Genomic DNA, 26,696 nt, shown 5'->3' with positions numbered 1-26,696 from the left:
AATAAAGTCTACCATTCATATTTGTCAAAAAGTACATTTTTAGTCAAGTTTTACGTGAATAGCGGGTTTTATTTCGATAATGTTACTAGAAAAAAATACATATATTGACGTAACTTAGTTGAGAGACTGCTGAGATAGGTTTATATGTACCTAAGATTATTTTAATCATAGTTTAAGGAGTTGAGAGTTATTTAACTGAGAGGTGTTTATGCAACAGATCAGTCAATTTTTATAAGTAAGGCTGGTAATTTTTTACGACATCACATTAGAAACCTCAAAAATAGCAGTACTTCTCCACTATTTAATGGATGTTATTATACATATAAACCTTCCTCTTGAATCACTCTATCTATTAAAAGAAACTGCATCAAAATCCGTTGCGTAGTTTCAAAGATTTAAGCGTACAAAGGGACATAGGGACAGAGAAAGCGACTTTGTTTTATACTATGTATAATATAATAATGATAGTGATAGCACAGTATTACAATATTATTTCCTACAGTAAGGAAACGCCTTTGATGTCGCGCGATGCCGCCGCCAGCGTAGGTACTTACGCTGCCACACGAAAATACGCTAGGGTTGCAACAAATCTCCCCCATCAGTTCCAAGCCTTGTCGTGGCCGGGGGGGCTCAGTAGCTCGGAGTACACTGTGTACTCTGGGTGAAGCTAATTGGACGCGGAGGGGCTGAACGGCCGGTCTGTCGTCTGACGACTCGATTGGCTCGACGGCCAGGGATCCATATAGCTGGCTGGCTGGCTTGAAGGCCGGCTGGCCGGGCTGGCTGGAACCGGCTGGTCACACCGGCTGCCTCGCAGGCTGGCTGAAACCGGCTGCTCCACCGGTTGGCTGGCCGGCTGCCTTGGGCGGCGGCTGGCTGGCTTGCTGTCACCGGCTGGTTGTCCGGCTGGCTGGCTGGCTGGCTGGATGGCCGGCTAGCTAGCTAGGGTCCTCCGGGGGGCCAGGTTTGGCTCAGGTGCCGTTGCGGTACGGCGATGGATGGCGGCCAGCGGTCGCGGCCTGGCGATTTGGCTGGGAAAAAATGAGGTTGGAAGGTCGATCGGGGCTCGTTTGGGACTCGTTCCGACTGACTGGCAGGGGGCCGCGCTTTTGCGGCGGCGGATGGCGGCCAGAGGCCGCACGTGTTGTGTTGACTACCAACAAAGCAGGGGGCGGGATCCCGACACGTCACTTTGGTGACATGCGGTGACTCCTGTAGGTGGGTGTGGGGCGGCGGCTGTCCTGCGACAGCCGTCTGCCAACTCGTAATCCGGTCCGTGGGGCCGGACCGAGGGCCGCCATCTCTGGTGTGAGGTGGGGGCTGCGAGGGAAACCTCTATAAAAGTGCGCCGGAGGGTCCTTCGACGCGTGAAACACGTTTCGTAGGGCCTTTCGGCGCGCGCCCTCCGGCCGGTCGGTGCTGGGGTCGGGGGTCTGGGGAACGCCGATGATGGAACGGGGAACAATCCATCGTCGGCGAGTGGGTGGCGTGAGCTCGTGTTCCAGCTTGCGCCGCCTCGTGGTGGGTAATTCGGTGGAGGGGCCTGGAAAGAGGCAATTCGCGGAGGGCCTGGAAACGGGCAACTGCTGGGCGGGACATGCGGAAGATTGCGATAGTGTCCCCGCATCCCGTCTAAAGCAGCGCGTTGGTACACAGTGGGGTTTTAGTCGGTAGGAATCCGACATAACCCACGGCTCCTTCCCCGGGAGCCGTGGGTATCTTAGGTAAGATTTCCCCACTTTAAAAAAAAAAAAAAAAAAAAAAGGGTTGCAACAAATGGGAAATAAAACAATTGTGATTATTAATATTATGATGAAATCATTTATTCATATGTACATTCAAAATAATTGCGATTATTAAATCTGATGTAATCATTTGTTCATAAATATATAATTACAGATATTGCACTGCTAAATATTATTTACGTGGACACTTTATTTTTGGATGTTCTTAATTGTATATTATACCATTTAAGAAGTAATGCATTCGCATTGGGATGTACAATCTGATTAGAAAATAATGAGGACAACATATACATAGCTTTGATTTTAATTCAACAGATACAATTATTAATACAATCTTTCTGAAATATTGTTTCCTTCTGGGATTTCAATGTAGATTTACATCCGTAAACGGAACAGTTTTTGCGCGCCATAATAGAATATGTAAGTACCTATGTATAATAAAATTATTACACAAAAAATACGACTGCGTCGTCCTTTCGCGATAGTTAATGCAAACTCAGCGTGATTGCATTAAGCGGCCCGCGTCGCCCGACCCCCCGCCAGTTCCCCTCCGTTTCTCTGCACAAGTACATTCGTCGCCATACTGTAGGAAATATGGTGATACTGTGGTGATAGTCCGGCTAACGAAAGATAAGACTGGAAAAGGCGGCAAATTCAAAAAATCATCATATTAAGGTAACCTAATGGTAACTTAGGTTATAGTTGGAAATAAAGTTTTGATACTTTAATTTATTATTACGAGCTTTGTTTTTTTGAGAGATTAACAACCTCTACAAACTCTTCATCTATATAATATTATATATATGTAATCTGGTACAGTTATCTGATACAGATAAAAAAAGAACAGCTAGTGAAAGTAATAAAAAACATAATAAAATACAATTAAATTTTGTTTAATCAATATAATCATATTAAATCTAAAAGCCGCGTTCAGCCGCGAATAAAGAATAAGAATCACTATCATTATCTCTGACATCATTAACTCTTCCATTTCTGCAGTTATTCCATCTTGTTTTTTTTGTACTGCTCTTCAACATGAATAACATGGTTCGGTCATAGAAGAAATCTCGTTGAGATACTGATTTTGTGTCTTTAAACATTTTGAACGGACAGATCGTTCAATTTTATATTGTTGCTTTAATAGTTTATAACTGGATTACTGGTATCATCCATGCAAAATAATAATAATAATATTAAACAAATCATATAATGTGCAATGCAATCAAGATGAAAAGTATCAAAATATCAAGTCACACTGTGTGTTTTTCCTTGAAAACTACATCTCTTTCAAATTGTTTCTTTTTAAATTTATTAATCATAGTTTAAAGTTTTCGTCATGTTTTCAACTCAGTTTTCAATTATTAGAAATCACTAAAATCCTAAGCTAAAATCGCAGAAAATAAAATCACTTTGACAAGCTTTGACACATCAACAACTCAGGTTTTAATGACAGTTAACTGTTAAGTGTTGCCAAATAAATTTTCGAAATAAAAAGCCAGTCTCATCTTTCGAACCAGACGTGACTAGTATAGATTTATTTATTGATTTAATAAATGAAACGATACCAATTTAAATTTCGCGCTGTTTATGTATGATGTGCGCATGTCTTAATGCTCTAAGGCGCATGCGCAGGTTTCAATTATTTTATAACTAGTGCCCCGGCTTCGCCCGTGGTACATATTTAGTATCCTATATCCTTCTCCTGGCTCTAAACTACCTCCCTGCCAATTTTCAGCTAAATCGGTTCAGCCGTTCTTGAGTTATAAGTGGAGTAACTAACACGACTTTCTTATAAATATATAGATTTTAATAAAATAAATAATTTAACAATTTCAATGATGGACCTATACGGACCTAACGGTAAAGAATACGATTTTGATAAAATTCGCCAATTTTGATATGGATGAGGTGCTAAAGTGTAATTTTTTTATACCCAAAATAAAAAAAAAATATTTAAAAAAAAACTAAAGGGGACCTAACGAAAAAATTGTGGGACCTTATAGGACCTAACGAAGACCTATAGATTAAGGTCATTTTTGACCCAAAATTCTATGGATGGGGTGCTAAAGTGTAATTTTTTTATACCTAAAATTTAAAAAATTATTTAAAAAAAAACTAAAGGGGGCCTAACGAAAAAATTGGTGGACCTTAAAGGACCTAACGGGGACCTAACGATCAAGGTCATTTTCGACCCAAAATTCCATAGATGGGGTGCTAAGTTTGCACTGGTGTAGAAGGTGGTGGTGAAATATGGATATTAATAAAAAATTGTATGATATGTATCATATTATGTGATGATCCTTGGTTTTTGACTCAAATAAATTTTGAACTCAAACATAATTTTTTAGATATGACTTATTACTTTCTGTATAATATAAAGCTTCTTTCTATTTTAGACATAGATATAATGATAATCTGTATCTATTTTTTCGAGTACGAGTATCCGTTCAAACAACGCAGCTGCTCAAGTTCAAAAATCAAAATTGATAGCTCGCTAGCGCCACTCGCGAATCGCCATCTTGATCAAACCACAGAAACAAGACGGCGTTTAAGGACTCGTCGCGTAGAAATTGTTTAATTACTTTAATTAAAGTAAAGCTTACCTATTCCTATTTTATTATTAAGATTACATATATTTAAGTTCTCAAAATGTCAGGAGGCAGCGGCGCAAATAGAAACGAATGCAGAATATATGTGGGTAACCTACCCCCCGATATAAGGACAAAGGATATCCAAGACTTATTTTACAAATTTGGTAAAGTTACATTCGTTGATTTGAAGAACAGAAAAGGCCCACCATTCGCATTCGTTGAATTCGAAGATCCCAGGTAAGAAATATTCATTTTTCACCATTACATTCCTTTGGCGGCTTTCGGCATGTTAGTGTATTTATGTATTTAGGTTAATTATTTATGTATTAATCAGTTCTTTAAAGAAACGAATCTTCAATGGCGGCGCTTATCATTCCCTCTCGCTCACACACGGCCGTACGGTTTGCAAAAAAAAAAATGGAAAAATAAAATTACTAAAATGTATTTGATTTTCCCTATAATAATTTTTATCATAAATTTACAATGACAATTATGCATTTGCGAAAGTAAATAATGTTTTATTGGAATTTGACAAAATATGTTCTTTGGGAAAAGTTGTTCAGTTTTATGGGCATATTACAAGTATTATGGGGATTTTATTACATTCTGTATACGTAAATATGATAATTCATATAAATACACAAATACAATAACAAAAAAGTTTGCCAACAAACAATTTGAAATAATTAATAAAATAATTATCAATTTACGTTATTTTTATTTTCTTTTTTGCTGATACTACCATCTGTCAAAGTCAGCTTTGGCCGCCATTGAAGATTCGTTTCTTTATTGAACTGACTAATATAGGTATTGTCGTTAGCAGCTATTGTCGTAGATTAATGTATATATTTCACTTTCTATTGGCATAATTTCTTAGGTTTTGTGTTATTTGCGGCACTTTTTTTCATCTTACCCCTGGCGTCAAATATGTTTTTCTTCTGACGATCCGACAGCTTGCGCTACCGCCGTCGCAGACGTTATCAGACAGGCAATGGAATATTTTATTCCTTTTTCAGAAACCACTGCTTCATATAAATCCCGTCCTTGGTTTGATGCTGTTTGTAAACGCGCTGAATCCAAAAAACATCTAGCTTACTTGAACTGGGCAAATGCTCGTGCACAAAAGTCTTCTGATGTCCACGCTAAGAAGAAAGCTTTTAATAAAGCGACCAAGATGTACAAAAAAGCATTACGAGAAGCTCGCTTTAAGCGTATACGGCATATTGGGTCCAAGCTGGTCTCATATCCATCAGGCAGTAAAGCTTTCTGGACATTGGCAAAGGCCGTAGAAAACAGCTTTTGTCGAACTTCGCTACCACCTCTACTCAAACCCAACGGATCACTAGCTCACTCTGCTAAAGAGAAGGCGGATTTATTTGCCTCTCTTTTTGCAAAAAACTCTCATTTGGATGCTTCGCAACTGTCACCTCCTTCTTTGCCGCACTGTGGGTATCATATGCCCGAAATTCGCATTAAGCAAAAAGAGGTACTTAAACTTTTGCGTAATCTCGACGTAGATAAAGCTAGTGGTCCGGACGGAATTCCCGCCTTGGTACTGAGAAATTGTGCCCCAGAACTATCCCCGATACTAACTCGTCTCTATCGCCTCTCGTACTCTACTGGAGTCGTACCCGAATCTTGGAAGATCGCAAACGTCCAGCCTATTCCCAAAAAAGGTTCTCGTGCCGATCCTACTAACTACAGGCCTATCTCAATAACTTCTATTCTAGGTAAAGTTATGGAACGCCTACTAAATAAAAATCTCATGTTGTATCTTGAAGGTAACGATCTTCTAAGCGACCACCAGTATGGATTCCGTCGAAACAGATCAACCGGAGACCTCTTGGTACACATGACGCACACGATTGGGCAGGCTATTGATGGACAGGGAGAAGCACTAGCCGTCTCTTTGGACATCTCTAAAGCCTTTGATAGAGTATGGCACGAGAGCCTTTTACGTAAACTTCCATCCTTTGGAATCTGCCCGGACTTATGTACTTGGATTAGTAACTTTTTGAGGAACCGCTCTTTTCAGGTCACAGTTGAAGGATGTTCCTCTGACATCCATCTAGTCAATGCAGGTGTCCCTCAGGGGTCAGTCTTATCTGCAACTCTCTTTTTGCTCCATATTAACGACCTCTTCGGACCAGGTATTTATGGGTATGCAGATGACACTACAATTATAGATAGTTACATATCCGACTCACGACAGAATGAGGTGCAGATTCAACAACAGCGTGATGCAATGCTTGATCGTTTAAATATAGGTTTGAACAAAATATCTAATTGGGGCATCGGCAATCGTGTGGAATTTAATGCATCGAAAACGCAAACTTGTTTGTTTACAGCGAAACGAAGTCAATTAAAGTCTACACCAACATTTCACGGAGTATCTTTGGAATTATCCGACAGATTGGATCTTCTTGGTCTTACGCTCTCTCCAAATTTAAACTACAAAACTTTTATTGAATCCAAAGCAAGTGTTGCAGCAAAGAAGCTAAGTATACTTGCCAAGGTAAGGCAGTACTTTACACCGGAACAGCTTCTGAATCTCTATAAAGCACAAGTTCGGTCGTGTGTAGAGTACTGCTGTCACCTATGGGCTGGGGCTGCGAATTACCAACTGTCAGCACTTGATTCAATCGAAAAACGAGCGAAAAGGCTTATTAACAATGACGTATTGGTCAGTTCTAAATTGACCTGCCTCGAGCATCGTCGTAAGGTTGCCAGTTTGTCGGTATTTTACAGAATATTCTTTGGTGAATGTGCCGAGGAGTTACATAACTTGATACCGGCATCACCTTTTCACCATCGAACAACCAGACGCGGAGCAGATTTCCATCCTTATGTTGTAGACATCCCTAAAATTCGCACAAAGCGATTCAAGTCATCATTTCTCTTGCGAACATCTAAGGACTGGAACTCTCTACCGAATACAGTTTTTCCACCTTCTTACAATCTATCCAAATTTAAAGCAAATGTGAATAGGCACCTTCTAGGTAAACATGTTCCAACTTAGGACGCGTTGTCACTTACCATCAGGTGAAACAGCGGCCAAATGTTTACCTATTCATGAATAAAAAAAAAAAAAAAAAAAAAATTTGTAACTGTTCTAACAAGCAACGTATCTACCCTACTTATATCATAATTATTCGTCGAATTAACAATTGGAGACAAAATTAATAGGTACCTATAACCTCCATGAATAATTTTGATAACAGGAAATTTAAATTCAAGTATCAGAGTGTAATTTAAAAACAACCTTGGTTATTGTGTTTAGTGGTATATTATGGCATTTTGTGTTGAAATTCACATTTTTTCTCATTAAGTCTAAGCTGTACAATTGTAGAATTTTTTTTATATTTAAAACACTATGATATGATGAAATGAATATTTGCATTGTCTTCCTGGCCGTAATTAACAGTAATTAACCATAATCATTTCATTTAACCTGATTAAGAACAAATTGTCTTTTAATGACGCCTTATTTCAAGTCCAGGATAATTATATTTACGATTCATTCTCCCAGAATAAATTATTCTCCTATGGAAAATAAATTATTTCATCATAATATTAATTTTCCAATTTTCCTCAAATAACTTGTTGCAGTGTTACATCAAAACACAATATATTTTATGATTATGTCTATTTCTTCTGATAATAAAACCACACTTGATATGTTATCAGGCATATTTGTTCTACAATTACAGTTATTTTAAGAGATATTTCAAATGAATTGATAACATTAATGAATATATAAGAAATTCTGCATTTTCTAAATGATTTGTATGCAGTCGTGAATTATTATGTTTATTTAGAAAAGATTGTTGTCAATGGTAAATAAACCCTTGAACATAAAAACACTTGTTTGAATCTTGAGAACTATTATGCACAGTCGTTTGATTTAAAAAACCAGTCAAATACACTGTTTTAACAAATTGTTATAGCATCACACGCAGACTTACTGAAAATTAATCTATTTACTTCTAAATGATAAAGTTTGAGAAAGTATAAGAAAAACTGTTTCTTCAAATATAATGCGGGGGACAGTTGCTTAGTGATGGATATGTGTTGAATCAATGACAATCCTATTTCCCTTAGTCACGGCATTATTAGTGAATGACTGGATCAATTTTGATAATTCTTATTTATTCTGTCCATTATTGTCAGTAAAAGGATCATATAAAGAAAATCTTTATTTTTTTTCTCTAGACATAAAAAAGAAGAAAACATAACTGCTATTTAAACGTCATGCCTTTGACAATTTGCCCTAGGATAGGACAGTATCTGTTGGGCTGGCTAGTTAATAATATTTATATCGTCAACTAATTGTCCAGGCAGAGCGTATGTTGAAGTATTTTCAAAGACCTAATTTAGTTTAATCTTCAAACAGGAGAATGGGACCATAAATCAATCAATTGAACTTGAACTAATTCAAGTGGTGGTATACAACTTTTATATGCAAAGAAACAACTTAAACTTGTTATATAGATTTTTGTTTACCAATGAAACACATGTAGCTTTTTGTCCAAAAGCAAATTCAAATACAACCTTGCAATAATACAGGTTTTTTTAATGACACATGCATTATAATTTATAGTAAAGTATGTACTACATAAATTATCAGTATAAAGCGCGTCACACACGGTGAAGATACTATACTATTTTATCTTAAGATACTGTTATATTTTATATTACAGTATCTTAAGGTATCCGGTATCAGCGTTCTGACCATCATTTTTCTTTTTGTCAGTGCGTACTTAGACCCCTATAGAACCGCCATCCTGTTAGAAATAACCCGAAATTTTGTGGGTCATTTGTAACAGGATGGCGGTTCTACAGGGGTCTTAGTACGCAATGACAAAAAGAAAAATGATGGTCAGAACGCTGATACCAGATACCTTAAGATACTGTAATACTTAAGATACTGTAATATAAAATATAACAGTATCTTAAGATAAAATATTATAGTATCTTCACCGTGTGTCACGCGCTTAAGGTTTGAAAAGACAGATTTTCTGATCAGTTTCAATCGGCAGATCTGGTGCAGAATAGTTAATTTATTGAAGATGGTTCACAGCTAGTGCTAGTTCATCACTACATAATATTATAAAACAAATAATTGATAGTCTGTCTGTCCCTAAGTATGCTCAAATCTTTAAAACTATGCAACGGATTTTGCCAGGTTTTAGTATATAATTTGTTTGTTTCCTATAAAGAGGGTGAAGCCGCGCGCGGGAAGCTAGTAATAATATAAAAAGCAAGTGTATGTACTAACTATGAGCATTAGTTGTAAAGTGAGGTGTCATAATATGCAAACCTACGCACACATCTCTTGCTTGTTTTGTATGTGCAAAAACCTAGCACCTCTGAGCTGTTTCCACCAGAGCTGTGCTGAGCGAGGCGAGGTAAATGAAGCGATACTATTGGTTTTTTAAAAAGACATTTCTCCCTACACATCCTCGCACATTCTTGGTTGAAAAGCACCCTAGGTCGGTTAGTTTAATAAAATAAAATAAAAATTATTTATTTCTTTTAATCTGTCTAGCTCCGGAACCACAGACACAATAGAAAAGCTATTGTGTCTGGGACCGACCGTGACGCTTGGAGCTCAATGGGTTAAACAAGTTTTCATCTTGGGTTGGAAGTAAGTTTGTTCATGATCATTGTGGTGTGCAGAGACGCGGACGACGCGGTGCGCGCGCGGGACGGCTACGACTACGACGGGTACCGGCTGCGCGTGGAGTTCCCGCGCGGGGGCGGCGGCGGCGGGCGCGGCGGTCGCGGCGGGGGCGAGCGCTTCGGGGGCCGGCCCGCCGCGCGCGGCCCGCCGGCCCGCCGCTCCGAGTACCGCGTGCTCGTCACCGGCCTGCCGCCCTCCGGTTCATGGCAGGTTAGATACACGACACATACGTGTTACTCCTGCTTATACTTGCTACATAGTATTATTTGAATGTTCTTTTATTTGTACTTTGTTGAGAGACGCTGTAATTGCTTTGTATAAAAAAAAAATAGTTAAATTAATTTCTAAATGTATAATACTCGCGTAAAATCAAACATCAGAAAATACTAAGTGTCTTAAGTTGTGGTCCTTAAGCAACTACTTTTATTCTTCGATACAATTAATATGATACTTTGATATTATTCTATAAAAAAAATGTATGCGTGTACTAGAGTACAAACGCAAGAAGTGAAACTTCTTTATGACCTTAAAAATGTCACGAGTATGGCGTAACGCAAAAATGTCACGCGTACGGCGTAACGCAAAAATGTCACGCGTGCGGCGTAACGCAAAAATGTTACACTAAATTTTTGTCCAACCCCGATAAAGAAGTTTCACTTCAAAATCCGACTAAGGTAACAAATAACGTTAATAATGGCCTTAACCTTCAGAGATAGTTGACGTGGCGGTAATTGAATAATAGCCGTAATGATGATGATCATGCACTTTGCATTGTAGTAATTAATTAAGGATAGCAAGTCATAATCTGGATGAAATAACATTTTCTTTTGGTATTTAAACTAAACTAAATGATTAGTTAATAGTTTTACTATAAACTTAAGAGAAAATGTACTCTTAATTATGTTACTTTAACTTGACTATGCCCAAACACTTATAAAAAAAAAGACGTGTGGCACTCGAGGACTGCCGCGGTAAAGCTATTGCATGCTATGCCTTCACCTCCGTGCCCGTCGGAGTGGGGAGCGTGAGGTTTTTCGTTACGCAATTTCTGGATTCGGTCCCCGCGCTCAAGGCCCGCGATAGAAGCTATGCAATAGCTTAAAAACTATTACCATTCAACTTTTGATGCAAATATTTAATAATTTTTCATTAATTAAAAACAATATCAACATAATATTCTGAACAAAAACCAATAAACATAGTAATACTAGAATAATTTTTAGTGTGTATTAGCTATACAATATCTAACTATACTAATATTATAAAGCTGAAGAGTTTGTTTGTTTGTTTGAACGCGCTAATCTCAGGAAATACTGGTCTGTTTTTAAAAATTCTCTCGGTGTTAGATAGCCCATTTATCAAGGTAGGTTATAGGCTATATACCCTTAGACCAACAGGAGCGGAGTATAAACTATCACCCACTTTCTAAATATTATGTTATCACAAACAGAAATAACTTGCATTAAATTGACTATATTTTCCAAAATACCCAGGATCTAAAGGATCACATGCGCGAGGCGGGCGACGTGTGCTTCGCGGACACGTTCAAAGACGGCTCCGGAGTCGTGGAGTTCCTGCGGCACGAGGACATGAAGTATGCTGTCAAGAAGTTGGACGACTCTAGGTTTAGGAGTCACGAGGTTTGTTGGATTGATATTTTTGTAAAAATATAAGAGTAAGTAGTTTAAAATTAATAGTGCAGAAATTTTTGTTTACTTGAAAAAAATTTATATCAATTTCCAATTCTAAATGAAAAGTAAATAAAGTAAATGGTAAACACTAAACTCTGTATAAAAGCTGTTGGAAAATGTGTATTAATTAAAAAGTCTGAAAATAAATATGTATATGATTTTTTTTTATTAAATTGTGTTTAAATGTGTGATTTTATTATTTGCAGGGTGAAGTATCATACATTCGCGTCAAAGAAGATTATGGAAACAATGACCGTTACAGTGGAGATAGAGATAGGTAAATATTGTTGATAATATGTTTATAATTACCGTATAAATTAACATTATGAAGTTTGGCTTAAAGCTCAGCTCTAAGGTCTACTCAGTACATATGTACTTAAATTATTTAGTTCAGTTGAATTTTCTATTACTTAAATTGTCACATAACATGGCTTTACAGTTATGATCGTCTAAACAATATTGTCTTTTACTACCTCGTCGGTATATGTATAAATATCGATATCTATACGAAGATGTTGGTCCAAATACATGTCTTGTGACTTGTCAGTAAAAACTACTTTACTATAATATTTATAAATGCCTTATATACAGGGTGTCCCACTGCTGGTATACTAAGCTCAAAGGAGGTTATAGTTTTGCATACGCTGAGTACGTAAAAAATACTTATGAAATTCCAGACGCATTTTTTTTTTTCAAATAGATGAATTCTTAAAACTCTATGTGCACACCCATAACAAGCAACCCGCCCAGCTTTGCCACCAGCACGTGAGCTATCGTTTAAGATTATGTTTTCATAGTCAAAATGCTCACATTAGAGAGAGCGGTATATGCCGGCTGCGCGAAGCTAGAGAAGAAAACATGGATGTTCAGGAAAAATTTAGCAAAAATTTAGACGTAATTTTGTTATTTAAGTATTTTTAACGTGATCAGGGTATGCAAAACTACAAGTCCCTTCGCGCTTAGTATACCAATAGTGGGACACCCTGTATAGAGTATATTCATATGATGGTGGTGGGCAGGTCCCGCTCGTACTCCCCGCGGCGCGGGCGCGGCTCGCCCACGTACTCGCCCGTGCGCCGCTCCTACTCGCGCGACCGCGACCACGCCTACTGAGGTAGGTGCGTACATACATACACACACTCTATACTAGTGACTACACGCACTAGTGTGGTTACACAAACGCACTGATAGCAGGTACACACGACACGAGAGTGATTAAGGGGAGGCTCCCTAAATTTTATGTGAATTTGCATTAATATTCTGAAACAGGCACACATACAAAATGGAACTTTAGTACATCCTGTCTTGTACAAGACAGTTACGTAATTGTAATGTTTTCGCTCGATTCATTTTTTATTCAAAAATTATGCCTTTTTTAAGGATTATTACATTTTTTTAAAGATTTACTTGGACTGTATGTCTAAAATAAATGTTTACAGTAAGAAAATAGTTTACTATCGAATCCCAAGATATTTTTTCTCTAGATCAATTATTACTTTAGTTATAAACGAAATAAGAATTGAGACTTACTTTTCGAGCTCGAACGCGATCAAAGAGCGCACGCGATATTCAACTTTATTACGGCTGTGTTAGCGTCTAGTACCGTAACCGGTGTCTCAGTGCCAGAAATTATGTTAGGGAGCCTCCTCTTAACATGCACATATATATACAACGTCATACACGCACTCGTTCGACGCGTTACACACACACACATGATGCACTAAAGTAATGACACGCACATACACCACCCGCAACATACACACGCACGCTACACGAAAGTGATACTCGTATACGCTAACACACGTGAAAGTTTCCAAAATGGTTAGGTACTCGTCGGGCAAGCTCGATTCATGCCCGATTACCGACACGCACACTTATACACACAGACACACACACCCACATGTGTTACGACACATTCTTTCATTACGTGCAAACGTGAAAACCCTAAAGAGGAAAGTTATATGCAATAAATAAGCTCAAATACTGCTGAATCGAATTTATATATTATTTTACTATTAAATTATCTATTTTTTATCTCAGGTCAATCCAGGTGAAGCCAGGGCAAGCAGTTAGTTTTAACTGACACAAACTAAAATGAACAAAATCCTATAACACCATCTCTAACATACACAGTTTACAACATTCTAATTTCTACTACACTAATTGCTTTCTGTGCATTTATTAATTATTTAGTACGAAGGCTGATTTTTCAATAATAACTGATTATATTTTTATGTATTTAATTTGGAAAATAAATATGTTTAGTGTTTTTCCTATATGATAACATTGAAAAATCGGCCTTTAGATTATTAAAATTAAATCCTTATTAGACTGTTTTGAGTGTAATTAATAAAAAGTACAATATATTTTTCCTCCCATTTTTAATTAAACGCAATTTGAATGAAATTGTGTTGAAAATAGTACAATAATAGTAATTTCAATCAAGGAAAAAGTACAAGTAAGTTGTTCTAAGTTAATTGCCTGTAGATAATTCTTATCGCATTTTTGCTGCTGTACATTTATCCTTCAACATTTTACAAGCGTTTTCTACTTGATATAAAAAAAAAATATATTTTTTAAGTTTACGATAAAAAAAAAATATTTTTTCACTTCGTCTACATTTGACAATGTTTACCATGTATCTTTTAGTATACATTCTCTTCAATTAGAACTTAATATAATGTTGATGGAAAAGTGTAAAGTAGTGGGCATATAAATTTTAATATAAAATGTTTATATACAGGGTGATTTTTTCATTATCTGATTTTTATGCTTGATGTGTTCAAGTTTAATTATTTCCGAAATATCTTTGAATATCACCCTGAATATAAACATTCTGAATGTTGGTTTGCACATGCTAAAATAATAGTTATTTGTTGCAAAGTAAACTCATATCATCTCAGATTAAACCTCTTTATCATGATTCAAATGAGACTGGGATTAGTAATAATATGTCACACAACACTGCGTGTTTCAATATGGAATTGGATGTATAATAAACATATTGTGATGAAATTTTCACTTTTAACACATAACTAATAAGTCGTTTAATTAGAATATTAAACATATTCCCCGTCTCAAGTGTATCACGTATACAATATATACCGCATGAGCGTCCCGGGAGCTCTGTACTGAAGCTTGTGTTTATCGACAGCTGGCGCGGCGCGGCGGGCGAACGGCGACGACTTCTAACCGCTTTCTGTACACACCCCCTTCCCTACAACCCCCTCCCCCACCCCCAAACGCCCTGACAACATCGCACACACCCTGTATAGCGTAAAAGTATCAATGCAAACTAGGGGCCGTATGTATGGTCTCTTGTTTTTAGATAGATTACGCCGTGATTTGAACTGACTGGCAAATTCATATTATGATCGCAATAAGATGTAATGGTTATTGCAATCGTGATGTGAATTTGCCAGTCAGTTCATCGCGTAGACTGTCTGGAAATAAGAGGTTTATAATACGATCACAGAGCGGTAGTTGTATCCCGATCGGTACGCGATTAAGGTCTCTATAATATACTACGTAAGAGTCACAATCGCGTATCGGGATATACAAACAGAGGCAGCAAATACTGGCCCCAACAGAAACGTGTGCGATGACGTCACGGCGCGACCGAACTAGACGTAACGAGTGTATAAGTTGTGTATACTGTATGTCGCGCCGCCGTTGGCCGAGTTGTGCCAGCGGCGACACGATGCGGCCTGTATCTGTATAATGAGCGAGTGTTTTTTTGTTTCATCCACTGTGGATTGGGCTCGTTGGACGCTCGGCCGGAGGCGGCATGTCGGATGTCGGATGTCGGATGTCGGATGTCGGATAGGAACGATCGGATAGGACGCGCGCACTCACCGCCGCCGGACACTGTCCGATTGAGGATAATTGAGGATAATTCGTTTTAGCGCCGCGGATCACGGATCTCGGATCTCTGGTATGCATTTGAAATTATTGCAGAGTGACTTGTTGTTGAGTGCCCGCTCCGACTTTGTTTCACATTCACGTTTGACAGACGCTCCGTCGAGCTGACACATTAGTTTATTTAGGTTATGCGCTGTGTTTTAAAGGTCGAATTTGCGGTTTGCGAGCATACTGATAACTTTGATAATTGACTATAGATGAAACCGCAAATTGTTACCGTTAAAATTTAAATGCAATGAAATGGTTCTTTTGAGAGATAATATATTTTTACCTATATAAGGTTCGAGCTCCCCTCACAAGCCGGTAACGGGCCTAATTCGACCCCCGTCCCTTGCTCGAGCGCCCTGTGCCGGCTTGCGCAAACCGACTTGACATGCACAAGTATTGTGCCGAATAAGCTCGATTTTAAATTGAAATAATGAATTTTATATATTATAAATAGCATGCTTTTGTCGAGTCTAAAAGAGAAAGGAGATGTTTTATGTTTGGAGTAGGATATCGTGCAATTTTAAAAATACTATAATATGTAGTCAGATTTTTTTTCTAATTAATGTTTATCGCAAAATTATAAAAAATGGCGGACCAAGTATATAAAGAAATGTCAGCTCGAAATGGAATCCATCTCCTTTTTAAATCGTGCTTTAAAACCGTTTTGTGTGCGCCGGCTGTCAAGGCGGTCGAGCAAGTTTAGTTTAAAATGTTTTTTATAAATCAAACTGTATTATATTTGGATAATTGACGACGCGCTCGCGTTAATGTGTAATGTAATTTAGGTACTACGTCTGCATTCCAAACACTGAGTTTGATGGACTTGAATAAATAATATGGAGATATAAGTTCGTTTTATTTGATAACACCCTTGTAATGTGATAAAAAATGTAACGTTACATTTTTACATGTATGGTAAAAAAGCAAGCAATAGAACTAAGAAGAATCAGAAATAACATTGGATAAAGATGTTGGAATAAATTTGATAATTAATTCTTATGGTTTTTGTTTTCAGAAGTCAATTGTTACTTAAAATTAAAGTTTGAAAGGAATAGCGTTTAACCTATTTGATACAGCTTCAACAATACTGATTAAAATTGTAAAGAATTTTTCTAAATAAAACAACTTATTCATTAAAAACTTTATTTAATAAGTATTACCTACATAAATTAACAAGTACACCTAACAATTACTATCTATTTAATATTCATATTTTAAACCCTGAATGTATGGAGCACACGCCAAATGTTAAGTTTTCGTAAGTCACATGTCTGAAGCCTGCGTCCTCGATCATTGATTTGAAGGATTCCTGAAATAAAGACGTTAAAAACATTATTTATGTTACGACAAAATATTTAAATGTATACTGTATTGGTAATGAATCGAGTTCTAATTTCAAAAGAAATTGAAGCAGTCAAAATTATATTTTTACAAAAGGTGGTTGTATAAATACAAAGTCTAAACGTAGATTACAAGTATAACTAAAATAATATTAATAAGGAAGCATGGGGTAAGTGTAGAAGGCTGTTCTAATGCCATCACTTACACAATATTTTTATATTACATTTTTGTATCTACAATTTCAATTATTCATATTTCAGGATATATTTACATGTAAATCGGGAGTTATTTTAAATTGTAGAGCCACTAACCTGGTCAGGGAACTGTCGGATGCTTTCAACAAGGTACTGGTAGGGCTTCCACTGACCCGCTACCAGCTGGCCTAACACCGGGATTACTTGGAACGAGTATTGGTCGTACATCCTGCAAATATAATTTAAAACGCAATTAGTATGACAAATACTTTGATTTTATTGAGAACGATAACTTCACTAATATTTTTTTTTGTTTTTCGAATTGTGATAAATCTGTATAACAATAACTGATGATAAACAAACGATAACAAAAAGTCTATCTGAGATAATATCAGAATCAGAAAAGGCTGTAATAATTTTAATCATATGGTCAACGGATGATCAGGGTAAAATATAGACTACTTTTTACCCCTATGTGGTCTATATTCTGTGTAGTTTCTATACATTTTAACGTGATAACGTTTTTAAAATCGTTTTAATCGGGTGACATGTTCAGAAACTTGTGTCACACCAAAACCTCACGAGCGCGATCGCAGGTATAACGAGAGAGAGACGGACCGATCTCCCGTCTCATCTCGAGCGCTGCCACCAATAAGACGTTATCACGTAAACATCTCGATCGTAAACCTACTTTACAAACAACCAATTTTTTTTTATAATAAATATAATATATTGACCACTGCAACTGTGCGTTGTGCAGCTGACTGAACTCGAGGCACAGGAAGCGGCCGCCCGGCTGCAGCACGCGGTACGCTTCTTCTAGCACCTGCCATTAAAAAACAATGTTACTTATTTGTTTCTTTTTTCATGTATGAATGGAAGATTTGTCTTTTTTTGGGATTTGAGAATAATAAAGATTCATATAGTCAACAATAACATTATGAATACTCTTTAAATGGTAAGCTAAAAACGCAAGATGCTTTTTTCAATTATTATCAGATAACAGTATAAAAGTTCTTGTTAAATGCGAAAATGTGTCATTTACGTCGTCATAGAGCTATTTTAGATCAGATTTGGACTGGTATGGTAAGATCTATTTTGATATAAATTGTATTCAATTCTCTCCAAGCAAGCTGCAGGTATCAGTAAGTAGTGTATGTTAGTCTCTAGATACAATAAAATGTACCTTATCCACATGCGTGCAATTCCTAATACCAAACGCGATGGTGTAAGCTGTGTAGCACTCGTCAGGTATTGGCAGCTGCTCTGCGTCCGCGCACAGCCAGTCTACGGACACGAGCGGGTCGTTGGCGTAGCCCTGTCTGGGGATTACGATGTTGATTTGTTAATTTAATTCAATGTGAAGCATCTATTTGGTGTGCATTTCATCTCTGTAAAACAAAATAATTTAAATTTATAAAGAACTAGTGGTCCGCCCCGGCTTCGCTCATGGTACCTACATGTTTAAACTATCCTATCTCTCAAGTTGGATCGAACTGCACATGGTGTGCGAATTTTATTATAATCGGTTAAGTGGTTTAGGAGTCCATTGAGGACAAACATTGTGACACGAGATTTATATATACATATTAAGATAGAAAAAATTCGATCGCGAGGCGGGACTCGAACCCGCAACCTTTCGCGCCATTCCGGGGCGGATGCCTGACCAACTCAGCCACTCGTGACCCGCCAGAGCAATCGAATTTATTCTATTCTTTCAGTTTTTATGTGTCTAAGCCTGTAAGGGACATAAATTTATATTTATAAAGCATTTGAGCTCACTAATACTAAAAACGACAAAGTTTATGAGAATGGAAATAGGTGTTACAGTGATTAGAACATAAGCTACTTTTTACCACACAAGTGAAACCCCATGTTAAATTAACATTAACTGTAGTCTCCATTTATAATATGACTAGCTGTGCTCTGTGGTTTTACCCGCAGTGCTCCACTCCTGTTAGTCTTAGTGAGATGATATAATATAGCCTTTCTTGATAAATGCTCTATCTAACACCAAAAGAATTTTTCAAATCGTACCAGTAGTTCCCGAGATTAGCGCATTCAAACAAACAAACTCTTCAGCTTTATAATATTAGTATAGATAATGAAACTAAAGTTACCTCTCCGCTCTGACTTTCCCCACATCTAACATGGCCTGGTTGATATCACTAACTGTGACGCTGCTCTGCTTGTCTGCTGCATGTGGACCCAGATTCCTTAAGTAATTTATGTATCTGAATGATATGTCACCTGTAACATATAAGAAAAAATATAAGATAGAATAACTAAGAAGTAGATTTGACGAGTTTATGGTATTTTTTTAGACATGGTTTGGTCGTAGCATAGTAATCAGACAACTTGTCAATTATTATTATAATATAACAAGAAAGGTAAACTGCACTATAAATATCAAGGATCACAGATTATCCAAATTTACCCTGTAAATAAATAATCACCAAATCTTAAGTCATTTATTTTGAAGACAATTATACCTGTGCCGCCTGCCATATCAAGTAGCTTAGTTCCTGGGGTGGGTGCCAATCTCTGCATAAAGATATCTTTCCATACTCGGTGAATTCCCAGAGACATCACATCGTTCATCAGATCATACTTGTCGGCTACTGTCTCAAATACTTGGTGAACTGAAACGAAAATTATTTCTTTAGGTTATTTAAAGTATTATAAATTTGTTTTAAAATTATGTTTTTTTTTTTGCTGTAAAGATGAGGCCCTATTGCACAAATTGGTAAAAATGTACTTTAAGGGCCGTTGAGGGAGGGGGGTAAAGGGGGGGAGGAGGGGGGGAGAGGAACCCCCTCTGTGAAGGGGGAGGTGCAGAACCCCCCCCCCCCCCCCTTTTCGAGAAAAATGCAAAACAATTTTTGAGGTTATGTTACGAAATGTACCTAATAGGAAAAAGGGGGTAATGGAGAGGAGATTTGGCAGGGAGGGTTGGAAAAAGGAGGGGGGATAAGAATACAACATAAAATACAGTAATTTTTGACATTTTTTTTAATAGTTTCGGGAGAAAATGTAAACTTTTTTAAGGAGGGGGAAACGAGTGGGCTTCGCCAGAAGACTCACTTCGTCGCCCCCTCGCATTACAAAAACACTCTAGTTGTGTGACAGACAAGACCACGTGGGATCGGGGTGCTCCGATTCGGATCTGCTACTCGAAGTGACCTAACTCAACTCAAGTTGGGGTGCTCTGATTCGGATATGCTACTCAATGTAACCTAAATCGACTCAAGTTGGGGTGCTCTGATTCAGATCTGCTACTCAAAGTGACCTAATTTGACTCAAGTCAGGGTGCTCCGATTCAGATCTGCTACTCAAAGCGGGCTAACCCAATTGGTGTGCTCGATCTCAAATCGACTTTCGATTTTTTCTTTTATGGTAAAAAAATTAACTGCATGTACTCACAATATTATCGAATTCCCTGAACTAAAAAAATTCCTGATTTTACTGATAAGAGATCCCAGAGATTGTTTATTATGGTACCATTCTTGGGCTACATAAAAATGGATTTATATTTACATTGCAAATACAAATTTGAAAAAAATCGATTTTTCAGAAATCGATTTTTATATTGTGTCAGACACTGCCTTAGCTCCGGCGCTACGGGAAGTGCAGCCCTTCCGCCCTTGCGTGACAAAGCACGGTCGCCCGTACTCCGCTTCGCAGCTTCGGCTTGTTGGTCGCCTTCAGCGACCAGCCTCAGCCGCTCCGCTCCGCACGGCTCCCGAGCTTTGTCACGGCGGGCGAGGGCTGCTCTCCCTCCGCGCCTCCGGCTTTTTACATACACTCTAGGGGTAGGGCAGACAAGACCACGTGGAATTCGGGGTTGACAGCTTCGGTTCTGTGGCAAGTCTTATGATAATGCAATGCTTATTTTAGCGTAACGTTTTTTAGCTAGATTCGGACTTTCGCAGCTTAATATTGAATACATAATATTCCATCATTGAAAAAAATTACATTTTACAAGAATTGTACTTGCAAAAACGAAACGCAACAAAAAAAACAAATGTCAAGATGGTTGCTCGAAATTGTATGAAAAATTATGAAACTTTGATAATTAATTTCTAAAAAACTATAAATCTCCGCCGGTTAAGATTTTACGGGTCAGTTACTTAGGCATAGACCTTTCTCCAAAAAAATTTTGGTTGCCCAACTCGATGGCCCTTAAGGTACATTTTAGCCTTTTTGGAATAAGAACTAACCTAACACTTAGGAAATTTTAAGAATTCTGAATTAAATCTTTACTAATAGATTAAAAACTTGAATGGCTCTTAGAGAAGGCACAAATCAATACCTTTTTTTGTTTTTTCTTCCTCATCAATAGTTTCAAAACCGAAATGTGTTTGTTTTTTCTCATGTTGGTCTTCTTTTGGAGCAGTCTGAGTACAAAGCGTTTGGCTTGTACAAAAACTCCTACAAGTCGATCGTTGAATATTTCCTATTCTAACAAAAGCCCTTCTAAGAGCCATATTTGTGCAAAAATTAATTAAAATATGTTTTTCGAGGTTTTTGATTATGGTTTATAATTTAAAAAACAGCTGATACCAATTGACGTAACCCTAATGTCAAAGTCATAATATGTCAGTTATGTGTCATATTGATTATATTGTACCACAGATCTACTACGACCAAGACTACGACTGTGTATTGTACGATCTCTCATTTCCTAAATCTCTGCTTCTTGCTCATTTCAAAAACATCGCTATTATCATGCTATTATCTAACACAGGCTATTAATAATTATTGTCTATGACTTATTGTCATAGACAATAATTATTAATACAATAAAAATTCAACTTTCGTTGCATTTCGTTGCATTTGAATGATTTTTCCTTAGGATTTTTCAATGATTTTCTCATAATTGGTTTCTTGAAAAGATCTTTTTCATAAGTTTTTCATTAAGTATGTTGAATATTATGTAACTTTCTCTGACTACTATAAATAGATAAATATATTGATATGACGCCTAAGCTATATGTGACTAATACTGTTATCTGATATTATGCGATAATAACAAAATATTTTATTGATGCGGTCAATAGCTCTGGATTAATAACAATATTCGAGTCCAGTTTTTTGTATTTTTTCTTTGTGTTTATAAGGTTTATAAAAAGTAAATATTCAAAATGATCTCAGAAACAGAAGTAAGTTAGTTACTTTACAATAATATATTAATGCACCTTCACTAATTACCTAGATACCGGCAGCTTTTTGTGATTATAGAATTTCATTTTCATTATATAAGAGCCCCCGCAGACCACAGACTTTTTATCGGCCGATAGTTTAGTCGGGTTGGCCTGCTAGTACGCACACCGGTTCAACTAAACAGTTCAGTCGGTTATGAGTGCGCAAACTATCCAACAGTCTGCCGACTATTTGCTAGTTTCTAACCAACCGTTGAAAAGAGTGGTCGCACCGCACAATGAAAATTAATAAAACATTGCATAGAATTGTTATTATTGCTCTCATACACCGGAGGAGGAAAATTAAAAAGAGAGCTCGAGAGTATTGGGTGCATCCTATCTTTAGTGATAGATTATTAAATGGAAAATTTTACACTATGCATTCCAAATTACTCGATTACCCGAAAAAATTTTTCGCCTTTTATCGAATGAGCATAACTAGCTTCAACCAACTTGTCAAATACAGAGTACCTACTCTTTTAAGTCTTAAAATTCCGAAATAAGCGACTGAGAATTGAGCGACGCCATTTTACAAAACATGCGCGGCCGACCATTCGCTGTCAAAGCTCGGAGCGAACTGAACTATTGGCCTAGTCGGCCGACTAAAAAATCGTCGTGTTTGCGCGTGTGGTAGGGAGCCAATACTGATTATACAGTCGGCCGATAGTTTGCCGACAGTATAGTTTGAATTGAATCGGGAAGCCCATCAAACTTGTTTATCGGCCGATACCTAATCGTCATAGTGTGCGCATTTGCTTATATCTGCGTACTGATTAAGAGCCCGACCAAACTATCTGCCGATAAAAAGTCTGTGGTCTGCGGGGGCTCTTAGAGCCCCCGCAGACCACAGACTCGATCTAGATCGACGATATAAATCATTGTACATACACTGCCCGATGCGATGTAAATCCCAATTATAAAAAGATTCACACAGAGGTATATAAGTACTTAACTACATAGTTTTTTTTGTGATCGTAGAAAAATACAGACTTTTTAAAAGTACCTAATGACGACAGTCTGCTAACAATGAAGTTCCTTGTTATTTCATATCGTTCTTTGTCTATGTATGACTTTTGTATGTATGTCTCTATTATTTAATGTCTTTTTTCAGGTAGTAAATCGAGTGCGCAAAAAATTTACGAATGCTGTAAAAAATGGCTTAAGACTAAAACAGAAAGTGCTATCGATGCAGGAAATAGCGCATCATGTCATCAATTTCGGTCCAGCAATTTTGCTTGTTGACATAGGTTTGCTTACATGTAACGTCTGCAAAAGTCACACGCTTTCCTCTGAATTAAGGTAACATCATTTTTAGTGACTAAATACCTATAATAAATATAAATATATATAACAAAAAAAAACTACTAATTAAGCATCCTCAACGCAAATATTATGCTTAATCATAGCATAATATAACACGTTTACTTTTTTTTACCATTAAAGGTTTATTTTTCCATATCCAGAAGATATAACTATAAAGATGCTGAAATTTTAATTTTAATTTCCCTTGTACATCGTTTAAAAACCCCATATTATGTAAAAGAGCATTAATTATAACAATAAGTGGAGTCCCATGTCCCACTAGGGGAGTGGGGTAAGGGGCAGATGCATTATACATCTGTTTCACTGATCGATTTTCTTTAGGGACAAGTAGCCTTCTGATTTTCAAACAAACTTTAAAAATTTATAACAATGCATGGGTTTAAATCAAATAAAATACCATAATTTCCAGGCCACTTACTCTCGTTAGAGAGTAGTATATTCTTTGTTCCAGGCTAATGTTCGGCGGTTCGTACAGAGGGCACTACATTTGTCTGACAGGCGTGTCTGGCAACAGAGTGTTGTACCGCGACCCCGCGCGCGAGCACCCGCTCTGTAGTGTTGCCATGCATCGACTGCAAATGGCGCGGACGACGCTCACTGACTTTGATGTTATACTTGTTTATAGCAAATGAATAAATAAATTGTTTAAATAGGTGTAGTTATGTATGTGGTATTGATGAAGAATTGTAATGTAAGTTTACCGCCAACTTACTGAAGTAAGTGTAAAGGAACTTGAAATCAAAATTATGAAGTCAATAGTTCCTAAATCCTAATTTCTGAACAGTGTACATGACTTATTTTGTACTCAACAGCAGGATTTGTCGAGCTTCGGATGGTTCTGTCAGAAATACCTATTGCGTATAAAAGTTGACTGACTATCGCAATGAGACTTTGTAACGGTCAGATTTTATATTTTTGATATCGTCTAGTTGGTTATCGTTTAGTGTAGTCTTTCTATAGGATTTTTCACACCATGCAAGTAGTTAATTATTTGAAACACTGTTGAGATAATATTGCATCAATTTAATGATTCTTGCTAACATAAAAAAATAAGTAATTGTATATTTTACGGTAGGTAATACATAAAAAACCGATAAGTACCTAAACTTATCGGTTTTTTTATGTATTACCTGTTTACGTTAATATATTATTACATTCAATAAACTTATAAAAAAACTTGAACGCGTTTTCAATTGAACCATTAAATAAAATACTATTGTTTAATACAAAATGTACCATAGATATCTAAATTTGTTGGCAGGACTTTCCGTATTTATGGTAGGGGAGTCCCTGTATAGCGTTACCTTGATTTTTTCTAATTTAAATTAAATGTCATTGACCCGGGTCACAATTATTATCAAGTATCAAGTTGTTTTTACAAAAATCATAATTATATTATAATGAACCATTGCTTTGCTCTTACTGTAATCGCGATTTCTACAAGAATTTCGGATATATACTATGTATAATAATAACATAAGAACTTAATTATTAAAATAATTAAAATTATTATATACCATATTATGACTAGTTAGGTAGGTACTTATTATTAGCCATTCCTGAGATAAAATTAAACCGAATTCATTCACGTGAAATGGTCCGCTTTTAATGAATTTAAAACATTATTTCAAGCCATCTTTTCAGTATTTACGTAGGTATACAGATGTATACAGATCGCAAGGGGTTCGTTCTATCACAGTTCTAGGTACTTACTACCTACCTAATATCGGAACCATACCTAGACGTGACCTAGACATGTATTAGGCAGTGTTAAAGTAGGTATAGGGTCAACCGGGGCAAATGCAACTAAAAAATAACAAGTTTCAAGTTTGATCGGTTGCAGTTATCTCCTTTTATATTTGGTCATTTATTTGACCCATTTAGTGATTTTTGTATTTATTCAAGATTATTTTCAACCAATCAAGCAATACAGTAGTCTTATAAATAACTGGTAGTGAGAATATTTCCTAAAATTGGTAGAAAAAGTTACATTAACCCCTAGTCGGGGGTAAATGCAACTAAATGCCATAGCTCTTTTTCTATTTCATATAAAACAACGAATATAGAATATATTTATGAGATTTCATGTTATTCATAGGATTTTGAACTGGATTACCGTGTAGCAAGGACGAGTTTTCAGGAAAAATCTTATTTTTCTGATTGTGGGGCAAATGCAACTATTTGTTAGAGAATTAGTGTGGGGAATGCAAAAAACTTATTCATCGATATATTTTTATTATTCTATATATATATACAATAACGTTATCTATACAATAACGTTGCGATCGTAGATGGCGCCGCATTATTTAGAGGAAAAACTCATGTACCTACTTTGATTTACCACTTTAAATCGCAACAAAAAAAAATTACAGTGTACTACCCTACTAAGTCAATTTTAGTTTTTGGTCAGAACAAATAATATTCTTTGTGTTAAATATTGTTAAAAACGTTAACCAAACAAAATACGTTTATTAGTTAATCAACCGTTTACTAAAAATTACTTGAACAATCACAGAACTATCCTACCTATCGTTTTTAGTTACTTATATTCTTTAACCACGCTTTCTTATCTAATTTGAATTTTACTTATGAACCCGTCTCTGGGTATAATATCGAAGAAATAATCGATGGTTCTTCTTTAATTAATCATAAAGAAAGTATATTTTGACTACCAAGAAGGATACATAATAAAAATATCGACACTGTCACATCACTAGTGTTTTTAGTTTCATACAAAAATATAAGGGGCTATTGTAACTAACCTCACAGTTGCAATAACCCCACAGTGAAATTTTCATGAGGCAAATGTAACTGCATCAATTACACAAAATAGAGTCAACTAACGCACTAAAAATATGAATGAAATAAGCTTAACGGCTTGTGATAATCGTGTCCAATCAAAAACACCTGCAAAAAATCACTCCTAAACAATTTTTTTGTCTGCAAAACTCGACACCTGTTTTTACGCACACCAACTTCAAAATAGCGGTTTGACAAAATGGCCTATCAATCAAATAG

At 36.7% G+C, this 26,696-nt stretch overlaps 3 protein-coding genes across 4 annotated transcripts; 2 read left to right on the top strand and 1 right to left on the bottom strand.

Moving 5' to 3' along the window:
* Window positions 1-4,284: 4,284 nt before the first annotated feature.
* SF2 (splicing factor 2) lies at window positions 4,285-16,482 on the top strand. 2 transcript variants are annotated; one of them, XM_090114130.1, is made up of 6 exons: window positions 4,285-4,573; window positions 10,016-10,229; window positions 11,513-11,659; window positions 11,917-11,987; window positions 12,730-12,824; window positions 14,865-16,482. In XM_090114130.1, the coding sequence occupies exons 1-5, from the start codon at window positions 4,395-4,397 to the stop codon at window positions 12,821-12,823; spliced, it is 705 nt and encodes a 234-aa protein (XP_089970256.1). In that variant the 5' UTR covers window positions 4,285-4,394; the 3' UTR covers window position 12,824; window positions 14,865-16,482. The 2 variants fall into 2 exon arrangements, with proteins under 2 accessions (XP_089970256.1, XP_089970257.1); XM_090114131.1 differs by having other exon boundaries at window positions 12,730-12,828.
* A 262-nt stretch (window positions 16,483-16,744) lies between these two features.
* Window positions 16,745-21,730, bottom strand: Coq5 (ubiquinone biosynthesis protein COQ3, mitochondrial). The gene is made up of 7 exons (XM_090114393.1): window positions 21,467-21,730; window positions 19,647-19,796; window positions 19,275-19,404; window positions 18,341-18,476; window positions 17,892-17,980; window positions 17,272-17,383; window positions 16,745-16,928 (listed from the first exon to the last, which is right to left on the bottom strand). The coding sequence occupies exons 1-7, from the start codon at window positions 21,639-21,641 to the stop codon at window positions 16,827-16,829; spliced, it is 894 nt and encodes a 297-aa protein (XP_089970519.1). The 5' UTR covers window positions 21,642-21,730; the 3' UTR covers window positions 16,745-16,826.
* A 568-nt stretch (window positions 21,731-22,298) lies between these two features.
* On the top strand, window positions 22,299-24,310 carry LOC149898840 (protein GUCD1). The gene is made up of 3 exons (XM_090114600.1): window positions 22,299-22,316; window positions 23,467-23,654; window positions 24,130-24,310. Exons 1-3 carry the CDS (start codon window positions 22,299-22,301, stop codon window positions 24,308-24,310), a joined length of 387 nt encoding a protein of 128 aa, XP_089970726.1.
* The last annotated feature ends 2,386 nt before the right edge of the window (window positions 24,311-26,696 follow it).

Source organism: Colias eurytheme, chromosome 21, assembly GCF_061535395.1.
Source record: "Colias eurytheme isolate Ceu_HAF_F1 chromosome 21, ilColEury1 Martin Lab GWU primary, whole genome shotgun sequence".
In the NCBI taxonomy this organism is placed as follows: Eukaryota; Metazoa; Arthropoda; class Insecta; order Lepidoptera; family Pieridae; genus Colias; species Colias eurytheme.
This window is presented reverse-complemented; position numbering and strand designations above follow the sequence as displayed.